The following is a 17,337-nucleotide window of genomic DNA, read 5'->3' as shown; positions in this document are numbered from 1 at the left end:
AGACTCAAGCCTGCCTGGCAAGCAGCTGCCGATCGGTGTCTGATCCCAAGGGCCTCTGACAAAGGTCTTTGCTGGGGCCTTGCACTGCTCACCCTCCTCCAGGGGCCCACAAGGTCAAAGGAATAGCTGCCCTGGCTGAGAGAAGGAGAGTTCTCGGAAAGCAGGTGCACACCTTCCTTGTGGGCACGGGGACGTGAGACCCAGTACACACGCATTCTGCCAGCTTATGTTTACCACTCGGCCCTTCAAGGCCTAAGGCATTCTGACACCAGGGTGCCAAGGTGGCTTTGGGGAAGGTTAAGGCCCAGAAAGAGACCAAGGAGCTACAGGCAGGAAGGATGGGAACTGGACTCCATCAAGACTGTAGCTCGACTCTGTGTGCCCTTGGGCAACTTACTGACTCTCTCTGAGCCTCAGTTTCCACATCTACCAAATGCAGATAATGTCACCTATCTTGCAAGCTTGTGAGGCTTAAATCAAACAGCCTGTGAGAAAGGTTTACATCTGGGGTCGATGACTACTTTCCAATGTTTTCCTCCCTCGTTTCCCAGTTCTTTGCAGGTTGCCAGGGTTATTTCTAAGTGAGAAATCAGAGTTGTGCCCTGTGCAAAGCCCTTCACTGGCTCCGCATCACCTGGTTGGTGACACCTGTCACCTGTTCCTTGGCCCCACAAGCTACCTTCTGGGGACCCCCTGCCACTCAGAGCCTCAACACAGTGAGGTGGTTAAGAGCTTGTGCTCTGGGGCTACCCCACCCTGAGTCCAGATCCTCTCTCTGTGCCAGCTGGGTGAGCTCGCACACCTTGTCCTGGTGAATTCACTTTCTGTATCTATAATTTGGGATTATTAGTATTCCCTCCTGAGAAGGTTGAAATTTAGGTTAAACCTAATTTAGGCAATACCAGCTACTGTCTACTGAGCACTCCTGCTCTGCAGGGCTCCATGCCAGGCACTCCAGAGGCACCGTCTTATCCTCCGCTAGTGCCGGGCACATCCACATACACATGTAAGCTTTGTGGTAAACAGGAGTCACCCACCTCGCAGATCCTGGTGCTGGGACCTGAGCTCCTTAGAAAGAGAGGTGAAGTGTTAGGGAGTGTGTAGATCTTTCACCCAGGAGCCAGGGGAACAAGTCAGGGAAGACACTCGAGAAGGGCCTTGTGCAGCACTGTCCTCACACTTGAGCAGACATCAGAATCCCCTGGAGGTCTTCAAACATAGATTGCTGGGCTCTAGCCCAGAGTTTCTAGTTCAGTGGTCTGGGTCGGGTCAGTGAATGTGCATTTCTGAGAAGTATTGCCAATGCCGCTGGTCCGGGGACCACACTTTGAGAACCACCAGCCTGTGTTGATGGTTCAGCAGAGAGAGCATGGGCTTCAGAATCAGTCTTTGAGTTCAAATGCCTGTGCCACCACTTACTAGCTCTGTGATCATGGGACAGTTAATCGATAAATACCTCCTGAGCCCCCACCTCATTCCAGGGACTGCCAGTGGGTGGCCATTTGTGAGGCACAAAGCTGGATCTCAGGAAAAGAGCTTTCCCTCTCCTGGCTTAGCAGGCCATCCTTCTAAGCCACCCCACAGGTTTTCTTAAACACACGAGCAGAGGTTCCAGTCCAAGCTCTCCAGCAGGCCTCCCCAACCCACCCAGACCGTGTCAGCCCCTGTCCCATCTGTCCCTGCAGGAGGAGCCCTTTGTCATGTTCCGGAAGTCCGACAGGACCCTGTTTGGGAACGACCGGTTTGAGGGCTACTGCATCGACCTGCTCAAGGAGCTGGCCCACATCCTGGGCTTCTCCTATGAGATCAGGCTGGTAGAGGACGGGAAGTACGGGGCGCAGGACGACAAGGGCCAGTGGAATGGCATGATCAAGGAGCTCATCGACCATGTGAGTGGGGTGGGAGCACTGGGGGGCTGAGCACTCCATGGGAAGCTTGGCACAGACCTGTGTGGGCATCAGGGTGGAGCATCCTGGCAGTGCGGGCTCTGGGGGCAGGGGAGATGGAGACGAAGGTTGTGACCTTGGTGGGTGAGGGACCAGCTCCCATAGGCCTGCGTTGCTCATGCTCCCCGACTCCCAGACTCTCCCCTGTGCACACACACACATGCTCTGGCCCCCATCTGACTCAGAGCCATTCCCGTGGGTGTCTTTGATGGGCTCACTCTGGAGGGATCCCTCAGTTCGTCTCTGCCTTCTACTCCTTGAAGAGCTACCAGAGGACACCCCCACCGTGTGGGCAAGGTGCCAGCACAGAACACTTCTCCAAACTCAGGTCACACAAATGGATGTGTCATTACTTACCTCGGGTACCTTTGGGTCTGTGAGGAGACAGGCAGTCCAGGGGGGCTGAGGGCTGGGATGGAGGGACGAGCAAGGCTCGGCCGGGGGTTCTAAGGAGGCTGACTCGTACTCTGCCAGAGGTGGGGAGAGGACCCAGGGGAACAAAAAGCCGAAGCAGGCCGGCAGAGCTTTGGGGAGAAGGAGCAGGTGATGGGAGGGGCCTGGGGTTTGTGGGACACTGAGACGAAGACAGACAGAAGCTACAGTTTAGAAGGGACACCACAGCAGTGGGGATCTCGGAGGCCCTGGGTTCAAGTTCTGGTTACTCATTCAGTAACCGTGTGAGTGGCACGTCACCAGACCTCTCTAAGTGATTTTATTATTGTCTAGTGGGTGTGAAGTCCTCCTTCTTCATAGGATTACTGTGACACCGGACAGGAAGTACTAGGGGCAGGGCGCAGCCCACACCAAGCCCTCAGTAAGAGGGAGGCTTATGAGACTCAGGGAGTACACACATCACCGACGTTAGGAGCCCAGGCTGCAGCCCGACAGCACTGAGCTCAAGTCCAGCTTTACTGCCTAGTAGATGTGCATAAATTCATCAACCTTACTGAACCTTAATTTCTTCACTTCTAAAATAGGAGTAATTGGCAACTACTATAGCTCCTGCAGTTGCTGCAGGAATTAAATGAGAAGCCAGCCATTTGTACAGGCTCACCTGGCACATAGTAGACATTACCTGCCTTCCTGTTCAGGGCCCTCAACTTTTGAGAAGCATTTTCCATCAAACACCAGCTAATCAGGACAAGGGCCTGCTGTATATATGACCCCCTCATATCCTCTCTTTCCTTTATCCTTATAACATCCTAGTGAGGTAGGTACTGTTATTACCACCCATTTTACAGACAAGAAAACTGAGGCAGAGAGAGGTGAAGGCTCCCAGCTAGTAAGCAAGGGACCCGGGTGGTGGAGCCTTTAGAGGATCTCTGCTTCTGACCTGTGCTCCCAAAGAGCCATCTGGATCCCAGAACCCAGGGCAGAGGTAGGTTCACGCAGCTGGTCCTTGCAACCTGAAAAGTACTCGTCTAAGAGACTGGTATCACTTTGCCTCCCTGGGTGGAGGCAGGCAGCATCAGAGCCTTCTGTTAGCCCTCTGCCCCCGTGCGAGGAGAGCTGCCATCCCGAGACCTTGGAGACTGGCAGGGGAGGGAGGCTGGGGCTCAGAGCAAGAAGGCCCAAGCAGAGCCTAACCAACAGAGTCATTTCTTAGGCCCCAGGAAATCCAGCTCCCATGGAAAGCTCGCAGGAGAGGCTAATGGTAAAGAGCGTGAACTCAGGCTGGCTTGATTCGCACTCTTCCACTTACTAACTGCATGCTCGTAGATGAGCTTGTTGTCCTGTGCCTCAGTTTCCTCATCTGTAAAACGGGGATGATAATAATAGCACCTACCCCATAGGCTGCTGTAAGGACTAAGTACATTCACATTGTGCATTACACCATTGGCACCATATCAGTATTTGCACTTACTGTTTTTATTTTCATCGTTATGGTTATTCCTTCAAGGCTGGGGAGGGGGCTTCAGGAATTCGTTTATGTCTCCGAGCTCCTGTTTCCTAACTCACAGGAGAAAAATAATCCCGCCCCACGTTCTTCCCAGTTTGTTGGGTGCTCAGAGGAGACAACTGGTGGGAAAGCAGTTCCTAGATTGTGGAACTCACTATAAATGGAAGGGAGTGGTGTTGTCATCTTATTAGTAATAACTGTAATCATTATGGAAATTAGTCAGCAGGCCCCAGAGGCATCTCCATTTATTGGCTCCCCCCATGCTTTGTGAGTGGAGCTCAGGAGTGGGGGGCTCCCAGTGGGTTCTGAGCCTGTCATCTGCAGAGGCGAGCTGGGCTGAGAGGAAGAGGGGATCACATGGAGAGCAGAGGCCACGTGAGGAAGGGAGCAGGCAGATTCTACCCACGGCATCTGCAGCGTTCGGAGAGCTTTGAAGAGCCATCTGCAAGGGGGTAGATCAAAAACACTCAGCGGCCAGATCTTCCTAAACTGACCCTCAGCTGGGGAAACGAGGGGGCCTCATCCGCAGCGTCTGTACAGCCCAGTATCCATCAAGGCCACGGGCCCTGACGGGACATGCAGGGGACCTTGTTAAACCCGATTCTCTGCAATTGATGAGCCTATTAATCCTAGCTTGGTGCCATTTTTTAATAACATCATAACCATTTATTAGTGTCGTCAGATAATTAGTCTTCTCACTAGCTCATAGAAAGCATGGTAAAGGCTTGGCAATATTATTACTTCCTTATTAGGGATCTGAACGTAGATGTAAAAATGATGAATGCCCGTCTTTGCAAGGATCTGCCCCCTGAGGCCCATTTGGAGGCCCTGGATGGAACCTCTGACTAGCAGGACTTAAGAAGTCCTTCCCTGACACTGTTCACCTCTTCACTCATGGGGCACTTGTGTCCCATGCCACACAGCCTTCCAAGGAGCCAGGGTAATGGAGGAAAAGGGGGCACCTGAGAGTAATGTCTCCCTCCTGCTGATGCTCTCAGCTTCCCCCAAGTCACCTCCAACTGTGGGAGCAACAAACGTGGCATCACCCCGTCTCCCTCCCAGACTGGCACTCTCTCCAGTTTTACTGCCTGCTTTCTGTCATTCCCCCTCTTGGAAGCCTTCTACTCACACCTATGCCTTAAATTACTCCCAGGTGTTTTAATGACTTTGGAATCCAATAGAGATGAGTTCAAATTCCAGGTCTAGCACATTTTAGCCGACAGGCCTCCATTTCCACATCTGTGAAATGGCAATAATAAAAAAGTCTTCTGCCCAGGATTCTTGGGAATATTTAATGAAATACAGCACAAAAAAGATAGCAGGGTGCCTGGTACCCAGAGATGCTCAGCACCCAGGAGCTGTCCTGCCCATCACCATTCCCTCCAAGGCAGCCCTCATGTCTGAAGTACATACATGGATGAACATGCTGGCAGTGGGAGAGCTGGTTCCGCAGCCATGGTCCTCCTAGGGGCTGGTGATCTGGAATCTAAACTTTGCCCCTCTGAATCCAATAGGACCCTCAGAGAGCTGACTTACATTGTTCAGACTCACAGGGAACTGAGGCATACACCAAGACATCACCCACTAATTTACTGGGGCATTGGCCTTTCCCAGCACCTGCCATCCAGAGTTACTGTCCTGGCACCAGATGCCCAGAATCCTGCAGGGGAGCATGGAGGCAGAGCCCCAAGTATGGAAAACTGGAATCCAAAAGGAGAGGCTGCTGTTGGAGAAGAGGGCCACAGCCAAGTCTTGAAGAGCCTTGGGTCCACACTGAGGAATTGAATTTCAACCCTGAGAGCTGTAGGGCACAGCTGAAAGAACAGGGAAGAAACCAACCTGACACTTGAGGAAAATCTCTGTACCACTGGGCTAAACTGGAGCCAGTCTGGAGGCCATCGCTGGGACCTGGGTGAAGGAGAGCACGTGGCCTCAGGGTGGGAGGAGGGAATGGATAGCACAGAATGGAGACAAGAAGGTAGACTTGATAAGATCTGTGATTGGTTGGATGAAGGAGGTGGGGAAAGAGAGGAATCGGGGAATCAGGACCAGGTGTGGAATTCCAGGTTGGACAACGGGGAAGGTAGTGGTGTCATCCCCAGATAAAGAGCCTCCGGGGAAAGTAGAGGATTTGGGAGGGTACTGAGGTCATGTTGGAGCTGGGGTCCCAGTAGGTGGCTGGTGGCTGGGCACTCAGAGAAGGGCTGGAGGCTGAGATTTGGGAGCCGTTGGCGCAGCCGCAGGGGGTGCCTTGGGAGACAGACAGTGGCGGGGACTGCAGGGGGAGAAGAGATGAGGATGCAGCAACCTGTAGACAGAAGGGTCAGGAGGAGACCAAAAGGAGGCCTCCCTAAGACATCTGAGTGGGCAGGGCCAGAGAGGAAGGAGGAGAACCAGGGGGCCTGGGTGATGGAGGCCAGAGGAGAGCTACTGAAAGGTGTGGACCCAGGGTCACCAGTGGCAGGCAGGGAGGTCAAGGGACATGAGGAATGAGTAGCATCCACCAGTTGGCCCGAGTGTGATCTGGGGACACAGGGTCAGAGTTCTCCTAGCCTGGCCTCCTGCAAACTGTGTTCTCAGAGACCCGGAATCCTGTCCTAGCTGCTCTCCCAGGCCCTGGAATCAGATGTGAGATGCGAGAGGGAGCAGGAACCTGACCTTAAGCGTAAATGCCCTCCAGGCCACAGGAAGCCATTATTCTTTAATCTCTAAGTTGTTTCATCTCACTGTCTATGTAAGGAAGGAGGTTTCCCTGGCTCATGGATGGGGCTGGACCAAGATGCAGTGCAGGAAAAGAAGGAGACAAGGAGAGGCCATGGGTAACCCTGGCCTGCATGCAGCCCCTGTGAGAGAAATAGCACTGCCCAGATGTCCCCCTGCCCCCCGCCTCCCCCCACTCCCCCGTACTGAGTGCAGGCAGGGAGGATGGAACAGCTCCAAGTGCCCGCTCTCCCCACCTGACTCTTCTTGCAGACAGTGAGTGCCTAATGGGCTGCTCTTGGCTGCTGCATAAGCAGCTGGCATGTGGATGGCGCCAGAGCAAGCACGGATGAATGAGAGTGTGTGAATGAGCACATGGACTTGCACACCTTCCCCAGAGGTGTGGCTGTGGGGCCATGACCACTGAGCTTCCCATCCAAAGGGTGCCAGTGGGAGGTCTGGTATAGAGGCCGTGACCCCATCATCCACTGTGTCCCCCACCTTCCAACCAGGAAGCAGATCTTAGTTCTGACCTGCATGCATTGGTGTTAGAGGGGCCCCAAGCCCCTGTTTGTGTGACCAGGAAAGGCCACCTCCTTCAGGCTGGCCAGTGCATTTTGAAGCAAGGCATGCTGGGAGCTCACCTGGGGCAGGTCAGAATCCTGATGGGACAGGGCAATTGAGGGGAGGGGAAATGAGGACTGCAAAGGTGGGCCCTTTTCAGGGCAGCCAGGTTGCCCAGAGCAATGTCTGAGGAGTCTGGGGAAGCTCAGGATGCTGACCTTACCTGCCTGAGGATGGCCAGGTAAGCAGGGGAAGGAGGCAGGAAAGACCTGGGCCATGTCGAGATTCACCACAGAACTGTCAGCTGCCAGGACTCAGCAAACAGAGATCAGCCAGAGAAAGACCTGGAAAGAGTCTGGCAGAAAGCTGGGGTCCAGACAAACAAGAGAAAGTGAGGACACAGCACAAGGTAGCAAGAGCTTCAGGGTGGAGAGAGGTTATTAGAGGGAAACAATGGTCAGCGCGAACAACTGACCCACCCTCCCACTGAGGATCATCAATCCTTCATTCATTCCACAAAACTTTATGGAGCACGGTCTCAGCCGGGGCTCTTGGTAGGCAGGACCTGGTTGGAGGCTTAGATGCCACTACTTGTTAGTTATGAGATGTGATGCTGGGGAGAGAGTGGGTGGCAGGGAAGTGGAGCAGGAAGGAGGGGAAGCAAATAAAAGGACACCTTATTGAGCCAGTCACCACCGAGTGCAACTAATCCCTGAGTTGCCTTACTAAGTGTGTCTCAGAACCATCTCTCTGGGCGTGGGAAAGGGAAAACAGTTTTATCCACTAGCTCCTGACTTCCATGCATTTCCGAGTTTGGCATGGCAGGCACGAGAGCCCATCAGGACCCTGCAGCAGCCTCCACAGCAAGCTGTAGGGCCACACTGGGGGCTGGACGAGAGGTGCCCAGGTGGGAGGAGGGGAAGAGCTGTCAGCCTGGGCCTGCAGGGTGTTGGGTGGAGCCAGAAGGTCTGACCTGGTGTGTGAGAGGCTCTGGGCCAAGCACTAATGATGTGCCAGCCGGTGACCAGAGATATGGAAGCAACCAAGGTAGACACCGCCCTTCCCCGCTCCCCGCCCAGGAACAAACATGAATCAGCCGAGTTAATTTCAACAAAATTTCAGTCTGTGCTGCAAAGGTGTATGTGTGTATAGGGAACTTTGGAAGTTTAAACCAAGGGCAAGTGGCACAGGCTTCCTTGTCAAAATGACTCTAGAGCTGAAGCTTGGAAAATGAGGAGGTATCCAGGGCAGGGAGAGGGTGAGGGCACTACCTGGGAGGGGCGCTGAGGTTGCTCAGGTCTCTGCCCTTGTGAGGAGTCCTGGGATCTTGGCAGGACCGTGCCAGGGCAGGCTCTGGGCAGACACCAGCCTTACGGACACACAGAGAATGGGGACGTAGGATTGGTTTGGAGATGGGAATGGAGGTTTGGTGCATCCTCCCAAGTGTGCCGCAAAGACCGACTGGTGAGCTGTCCTGAAAGACAGGCTTAGGACAACCCCTGCCAGGACTCCGGAGTCTAGCCATTCTCCCAGGCCTGGGAAGGGCTCCGACTTCATTTCTCACTGTCAAGCACCTGTCAGCTGAGGAGGCCTGTGTGTGAAGCACATGTACATGACCCCTTCATGAACACGTAGGGATTTCCTAGCACCTGTCCCCATCTCTTTACACAGATGTGGGCTGCTCCGAGGTCATCAGTGGCCACAGTGTTGATGGTTTGTGTGGTAGTGGGCTGGTGGGACATCAGTAGGTCCCACCTGAGACTCGGTGTACCCCCTGAAGACTGCAGTGTGGCAGACCCAGAGAGGGTGCTTGCTGGTGACCTCTTCCAAACCTCCAAAGGTGGATCTATCTAGTGCCCCCATTGGTTGTATTATCTGTGTATTCATTCTGTTCATGAAGTTAAGCCCCATGCCAGGTGCTGTGGATAGAGCAGCAAACAAAACAGGCAGGATCCCTTCCCCGAGCCTCAGGAGCTTACATTCTAGTGGGAGAAGCAAACAATGATCTATGAACGTATGAACAAATGTGCCTCATTAGCCAGGGTCAGTGCTCTGAGAGAGGAATGTGTCTGGGTAAAATACCCTTGGCTCCCAGATGGGGGCCTGTGCTGAGAGGTGCTGTGGATCAGCAACCAGTGGGAGCTGCTGCTGATCCATCCCAGGAAACCCTGGAGGGAAGTGCTAGAGATTTTCTCAAGAGGTGAGGGTAGCTCCTGAAGTTCCTTCCCTGTCCCCTTGGCCAGCAGCATTCAGAGAAATACAAGGAGGGGGTCTGGGTCATTTCCAACTCCCTGGTCTACAGCAGAAGGTAGAACTTGAGAGGTAAGTGCAGGAGGGCACAGACTTGGGCAATGTCTTCCAGCACCAGCCGTGGCCATGAGGCTGGGCACTGTGGTCTCCCAGCCTCCAGGTAGGCTGGCAGGTGTGATGGGAAGGTCTGGTCTCAAAGACACACCACCATCACCCCACTGTGTCCTATCTTCCCCTCAATCAGGGAACAGACTTTGGTTCGGGCCTGTATATATTGGACCTAAACCCTGTTTGCAAAGCCAGGGAAGGCTCTACCCAAGCCTCCTCCCCAAGACTGGGCCAGGGCACTTAAAAGCAAGGCCTGCTGGGAGCTCATCTGGCAACAGGGCAGAGTCCTGGATGGAGCTGGGCAGGTTGGGGTGAGGGAAACAGAAGGACTGAAAAGGAGGACCCTCCCCAGGGAAGCCAGGCCACAGTGGTGACAGGGGAGTGCTGTGGAACCGAGGATGCCACAAGGACCCGCCAGAAGAGGGCCATGAGGACAGGTGAGGCTATTGCTGAATGCTAGGGATCACTGATAGGCCAGAAGTCTGGGACCCATTAAGGTCCCTGACACGGGGAGCAGGTCCAGACTCTCTGGAGGGAGGCTGGTGGGAGGCAGGCAGGGGCACAGGACCCGAGCTAACTGGGAGGGATCGGTGTGGCTTCAGGGAGAATGGGGGTGCAGAGCAGGGAACCTGAGGCCAGACCTCAGCCCATTAAGCTGGGATAAGGGTTGGCAAGACCCTTGGGGGTACTGTGTTGCTCAGTCTTTCCACAGAACTTCACCGAGCCCCTTCTTTGTGCCATGCTTTGTGCTAATCCCAGAGATACATCAGTGAGGAAACAAGCGGAGTCCCAGCCCTCCCAGGGCTTCCATACCAGCAGAGCTAGATATCAGACAATGACTTACAAATAAAACTCAGCCTTGACAAGGGCACTGAGGAGCACTACAGGGGGCTCTGGGGACGTGGAGGCAGGACTTAACGGCCTATGGAGGAAGGGGCTCTCTTCCCCCAGCTCCCTGGGCTTCCCAGGGCAGGGCTTGTCTGGGCTCATGCCACCTTCGGAGCCCTGTGGGTGGGGGAAGAGAGTTCCTCGGAGTGGGAAATGGGAGATGGAGCTGTGGCGAGTCCATCCCCAGGCCCCAGGGCCTCTGAAACAGGGAGGAGCCACCCCCCTGCCTACAGTACAGAGGCACAGCTCCGCTCGGCTCGGAGCCTGCTGGGACACGGCACAGCAGTTCTCGAGGGCTGGGGAGAGGGCCGGGGAGAGGGCCAAGCGCACCAGTCCTCATTGTCCTCCCTGTGGGGCAGTGACGCCCTCTGCTCAGGAAGCTGGGCGTGAACCACAGGCATCAGAGGCTGACCTGCCTGTGTGCTGACACTCATACATTTACTAGCTCTCATTTCCCCTCTATTCAGATGGGTGGGCTGTAGAAGCTGTTGGTGTTCAGGTTTATGTCTGGAGCCTTTCAAGAAGCAGTACGTTTTCTGAAGCTTGGAGGCTAGGGGGTCACCTGCAGACACCGTGTGTGAATTGCTTTGTCCCTCTCACAGCTGCCACGCGCACAGGGTCTGAGGACATGCTTGCTGGTGTTCCTCTACACCAGCCACATCCCAATTCATTCAGCCCCACATCTCTACCGAGGGCCTGCTATGAGCCAGGCACAGTGGTAGGTGGGGAGCATACAGTAGTGGAAAGACAGAGGCTCAGGTCCTGCTCTCATGAGCTTGTGGTCCCATGGGAAGAAGTTAGCAAATACCTCTAAAATCACAACCAAGATCAGCGCTAGCAGGAAAAATACCCAGTTCCACGAGAGAGCTTGCCAGGGAAACCTGAGTCTGTCTGCAGGTTTTGTGGAAGTGATGTTTGAGCACAGATCTGAAGAAGAAGTAGGCATTAGCTAGACCGAATTTGGGGAGGAAGAAGTTCCAGGTAAAGGAAAGCCCACGTGCAAAGGTCCTGAGGTAGGGAGAGCACAGACTGGAGGGTCTGAAGGAAGCCAGCAGGAGGAGAATGTGGGGGATGTGATGCAAGGTAAGTCTGGAGATGCAGGCAGGGCTAGACCTGCCCTTTCCAACACAGCAGCCACCAGTCATATGGAGTTGTTAAAATTGAAGTTTAAATGAATTGAAACAATTTTTTAAATTAGTAGAATTATTTTATTTAATTAAATACAAGTATAAATTCAGTTCAGTTCTGCAGTTACACTAACCATATTTCAATTCTTGATGGCCACAGGTGGCTAGTGGATACCATATTGAACGGTGCAGATATAGAACATTTCCACTGTTGCAGAAATTTCTATTGGGCAGCACCAGCTAGATCATGAATGGCTTGAAGACGGCATAAGAACTTTTTATCCTAAGGGCCAAAGGAAGCTTTGACATATATTAAGCAGCACTGAGAATGGGGAAATACTCTAGCTGGAGAAACACCACTTTGGGAAAAGAGGGGAAGGTGAATTCCATGGGTATCATACCAGAGATGTGGGCAGACAGCCAACAGACAGGGCCCCGGGGACAAGTCCTACATGTGTGGCAAGAGTGAGACTGGTTTTCTTGGGCAGCTATGGAAGCAGAAGCAGAGAATCTAGAGGGAAGCAGGGGTGAGTTAGTATGTTCCTGCAGCCATAGGGCCCCCAAGCCTGACCAGACAATACAAAGTATAGGCTAGGGAGGCCCAGGGACAGCCATGGTTAGGAGCTAGTGTCAAGTTCAGGTCTCTAGGAGTGCAGCCTGGGCTCAGGACAGAACAGGATGTGTCCAGCCATGAAGCCTGCACATCGGAATGGGTCAGGCACGGGAGGTGAAAGGAGCTCCACGCATCCTGCCCGGGACCTAAGTGGCAGGCGTATGAGTATCCCAGGCCTGCCACAACAAATGGCCGGAAGCTAGGTGGCTTAAGACAACGGAAATGTATTTCTCACTCAGCTCTGGAAGCCAGAAATCAGAAGTCAAGGTGGCAATAGGGTTGGTCCCTTTTGAGATAGAATTTGTTCCATGCCTCTCTCCTAGCTTCTGGTGCAGCCAGCAATCCTTGACATTCCTTGGCTTGAAGCCACATCACTCCAGTCTCTGCCTCGGTCATCGCATGGCCTTCTCTGTGTGTACCTTGTGTCCCCTTGTCTTCTTATAAGGATACCAGTCATTGGATTTAGCGCTCACCCTAATCCAGGATGACTTCATCTTAACTGGATTACTTCTGCAAAGACACAGAGCTTCTGGGTTGGTGAACACATGGAGAGACAGAGAGCATGGAAGTCCCGCACCCCTTTCCACAAACCTTGCCCTAAACATCTCCTCCAGCTAGCAGCTCCTGAGTTTTATCCTTTTATGATAACCGGTAGCCTAAGTGACTGCACCATTTTCCATGCCCACCAACAACCTATGAGAGATCCAGTTGCTCCACATCCTCATCAGTACTTGGTATTATCAATATTTTCCTTTATTTTGGCTGTTTGGATATGTATGCAGTGGTATTGTGGGAATTTTAAACCACTTGGGGAGTGTTGCAGGGAGACATCAGGCAACTACCATAATGGAAAGAGTCTGAATAAAACCAGGCTTATGCCAGGAGCCAGTCCACTGTCTGCTCGGGAACAGTGCTATACTGCCAGGAGCCATGCTGCACGCTCAGGTACAGCTGTTTTGCACACTGTTGAATTTAGGGGCACTCAACGGAAGCCAGGGAGAAACAGATCCATGGGGAAGTGAATGTACCCACACTGAGAGTGTGTCCTCCCTTTGCACAGACCCAGATCCTCTCCCTGGGAATTTCTCCAGTGTCAGTGACCATAATGAAATATCACTGTAGGTGGGGGGGGGGATGCCTATTTCCAAATAAGGCCACATCAGGTACCAGGGGTTAGGACTGAAATATATTTGGTGGTGGGCACAGTTCAGTCCACTACACACGGTTTTTGTGGCAGAGTGGCAAAACATTGGGGTCTGAGGTCCAGTGAACTGGATCCCAGTCCTGGCTCAGCTACTCATCACCTTGAATAAGCCCCCTAGCCTGACTGAGCCACAGTAGCATTATCTGGAATGTGGTGACGTTTGCTGCCTCATGCGTCTGCTGGGAGGATCATATAAGGCAGTTTGTGTAGCCCACTTAGCAGGGCTGGCATATGAGAAGCATCTGTGAATGATAGCAGTTCTTGCTATTTTAACTATAGCAGGTCAAACAGTCTGAGCAGCAGGCGCCCTGGGGGATCCTAAAAAGGAAGCAGAGCACAGAGATAGGGAATCTGGTGGAGATTGTGCTTAGAAATTCACAGAGGCAGGTGCCAACAGGGACACCAGACACAGATAAAAAGCTGGAGCTCAGCAAACAGATCTTTTCTCCAGGGAGGACCCCTGTCCTAAGAGAAGGCTGATCAGTGATAAGCTGCCAGAACTGGGCCCGTGGTCACAAGTCTGCTCTTGAAGTAATGTTCTGGAAAGGCTGTTCTGCCTGGTCCAGAGGTTTCAAAGAGGTATGGAAAGGTCCTCTGAGGCAGAAGGGACCAACAAGTCACCCATAAGACCAATGAATGTGCTAGACAAGTCAGAGGTTTGGTTTGTTTAAGGATGTGGTTATTATAAAGATGAGAGCAAAGACACTGGGCCTCCTCTGAACCTGTTTCCCTCCATAAGAAATATGGGGTTGGAATAGATGTTTCTGCAGGTCTGCTGTCCAGCTCTGACAGCCTATGATTTTATGAATCATCCCCAAGACAACTTGCACAAGTGGGAAGAGCCTGCCAAGATCAGGCCTTTCATTCTGAGTAATGAACTGAAACAGCAAAGGCTTGACATCTGTTTCACTCTTTCAAGGGAAGTTGGACAAAATGATGCCTTTTTCAGAGAAATTGTAATCAGTGATGAAATGCAGTATTTCCTTCTTAAACCAAAATCAAAGCAGAAAACTCCCATCTTTCTGAAGCCCAAGGGAGAACACACATCAAAAGTCCCCGTGAAGAGGGTCAGGTTGACTAGTTGTCTTGCTGCTGTAGGCACAGAATGCCACAGATGCCCCTGCCTCCTGACACTGGTAGAGCCAGAGAACAGAAGAATTGGTGGGGAGATTCTAGAGCCAGAGAACAGAAGAATTGGTGGGGAGATTCTGAAGGTTTTGAGATGGTCGGGGGGAAGAAAGAGGGCTTGTGGTTCTGTGGTTGGCTTCCTCACCAGTCCTAACCACCTCCACTAGAACAAGCATTGGCTGCAAACACCTTAGTTGCCCCCTCACTAACATTCATCCAACTTGACATCAAAAGCCAAAGGAAGATTTGAGGTTCTTCCCAACGATCCACTCCAAGCCCCAAAAGCCATTTCCACAGACTAGTTCCAAATGCATTCTAAAAAGTGCTGATGTCTTTGGGGTCAGAACAGAGCCTCCCAAAGCAGTGTGCTTTGAAGGAACAAGGCTAGGGAAAGCCAAGTTCTAGAATCGAAAGTCCACCACCCGTATAATGCCAACATTACAGAGGATCCTAGAACCTCAGGACTGAAAAGGACCTTCCAGGATGTCCCACCCTGGCTCCCAGCCCACTCAGAATCCTTTCCACAGCCCTGAAAAGGGGCTCACTCAGAAGCTCCATGAGGGCAGGTATTCTTGCTCACCCCGGTATCGAGGCCAGTGCACAGTAGGTCTTGAGCAAATATGCATTAGTCACTCTGCACCTTCCCTGATAGTTCTCTCTCCTTCTGTTCCTTTCTTTTGTACACATCCCAGAGTATTCTGGGGAGCTAGGGTGGCAGCATTTCTTCTGCTTCTGCCTTCAAAGCAGATTCAACTCTTCCATTCAGAAATTTACAAAAAGAAGATTCCAGTGTGAACTATTCTTTGTAATAGGCTCCTTTTCCTGTTTTTCCCAAGTTCTAAGATTCACCAAATCCTTTGGTTCCAAATATTAATATTCAGCTGTTGGGGCTGCCATTAGAAGAAATGCTGGGGTGAGCAACATCAGGACTGTATGTCTCCAGCACCCTCTAGGCTGGGGCACCTGCAGAGTTGTTTTGGAGCTGGAGTTCTACCTATCCTTGAAGTCTGATTTCAACCTAGCTGCTGGTTACCACTCTAGGATAGGTGAAGTCAAAGGTAGTGTTAACAGCTACCACATAGTAAGCAATTTGATTATTGTCCATTTCCTCCACGGCTGCAAGCCCCATGAGGGCAGAAGCCATGTCTATTTGTCTCAGGTCTGTATCCCTAGTGCCTAGTGAAATTCATAAAACGGTGAATGAATGAATGAAGCTGAACCAAGCCATTCGGTGGCTGCCTGGAAACTATTGCCTTGGGAGGGTCTCAGAGGCAGCCCCCTGCCCCTTAGCTACAGGATCTTGAGTGCTGGTTTTAGGACTCAGCCTCCCTTTCTGTCCTGCTCCACCTGAGGAAGGAAGTGATAACTTGGTTCACATTCTGATATGTAAATTTTCACAGGAACCTAAGGGGCAGCCACTCAGAGGGAAACATTATTAATTAACAAATATTATAGAGTCTGAGATGGGGCTTGGGAATGGAAAAATTAAGCAATTAATTGACTACAGTCCCAGCTGCACTTAGGAACTCACTGATAAATAGGCAGGTAAGACAAAAGTCACGTGGCCACACATACTGCCATTCAGACTGAGCAGGTTAGGATCTTCACCATGGGACAGAGCAAATGGCATGAGAGTTTAGAATTGGAGGCTATCAGGGAGAGTTTCTTGGAGGAGGTGGCATGTACAAAGGAACATGGAAGGTTAAACAACAGGGAGAGGACAACCTTAACAGGCGTATGTGCAAAGCATGGAGGTGAGGAGAGGAATGTGTGCACAGAAAGCAGTTAAGTAGGGCCTCATTGCAGGAGGAGAGCAATGGAGTGAAGCTGGGAAGATGGGAATGAGGGATTATAGATTTTTAATCAGGAAAAGCTCAGATAAAAGGGACAGAACTTTAATTATTCCCCTCGTTAAAAGAGTGACGGGCTCAAATTTATCAACAGAGGTACTTCTCAAGCCTTCCCCACCCACTTCCTTCTCTCCCCCTCCATCTACCTCGTCTCCCCTTGCCTATTAAAAAGGGACCTGGATTTGCCTGTTAGTTTCTCTGCTGCCCTCTCCCTTCAAGGGGAGGTATTATTTTTGCCCAACTGGTTTTTGGGGATTTGGGGATATATAGAATATCCAAAATGGGGTGCAGCTGTCAAGAAGTGAGTAGAAGAGGAAAATAGATTTAAATAAGGTTTGTTGTACAGTCTGTGTCCTCTTCATGATGTTTGAAAGTCACAAATAAAGAACGAGCTATTTTTAAATGTTTGTAGATTACTGAACTATATTTATTTGATAAAACACCATTTTGAGAATGGACCATACAGGTTACAGCTTTAATAGGGTCCCATCCTCTGCATATTGATACCCCCATCCTCTTCCTCAAGTCCTCTTCCTCTTGAAGAAAAGGGATTAAGTCTAATTCATCATTGTCGCCCCAGAACCCTGGGCATGCCCTGGCCCAGAGGAAAGGTCAGTAAATGCTGGAACTCAAGAGTGGTTAAGTGATCCAGGGCGTGGGCAGCAGACTCAAGTGGGAACTTCTCTCCCTTGGCTCCCCTACTCCAAGAACAGTTCTGTCCCCTCCTGGTCTTAGGTTTTGCTCATAGTTTGCCTTCTGTCTCATTGCAGAAGGCAGATCTGGCTGTGGCCCCACTGACCATCACCCATGTCCGCGAGAAGGCCATCGACTTCTCCAAGCCCTTCATGACCCTCGGAGTGAGCATCCTGTACCGCAAGCCCAACGGCACCAACCCCAGCGTCTTCTCCTTCCTCAACCCCTTGTCCCCAGACATCTGGATGTATGTGCTCCTTGCCTACCTGGGCGTCAGTTGTGTCCTCTTTGTCATTGCCAGGTAAGGGCAATGTCTTGGTGGGAACTCTGGCCTGGGACTGGGGGTTTAGGGATCCAGGCAAGTCC

The 17,337-nt window shown here is 51.9% G+C and overlaps 1 protein-coding gene across 1 annotated transcript in view; it reads left to right on the top strand.

Annotated features, from left to right (window-relative positions):
* The window catches only part of GRIK3 (glutamate ionotropic receptor kainate type subunit 3), a 214,602-nt gene that overhangs the window by 170,251 nt on the left and 27,014 nt on the right, over positions 1-17,337 (top strand). Inside the window, exons 10-11 of the mRNA XM_036876576.2 lie at positions 1,686-1,889; positions 17,049-17,272. Of these exons, the coding sequence (XP_036732471.1) occupies positions 1,686-1,889; positions 17,049-17,272 (428 nt within the window). The remainder of the gene's footprint in view (positions 1-1,685; positions 1,890-17,048; positions 17,273-17,337) is intronic.

This window comes from Manis pentadactyla, chromosome 4 (genome assembly GCF_030020395.1).
Source record: "Manis pentadactyla isolate mManPen7 chromosome 4, mManPen7.hap1, whole genome shotgun sequence".
NCBI lineage: Eukaryota > Metazoa > Chordata > Mammalia > Pholidota > Manidae > Manis > Manis pentadactyla.
Note: the sequence above shows the minus strand (reverse complement) of the source record. Positions and strands in the feature narration are given on the sequence as shown.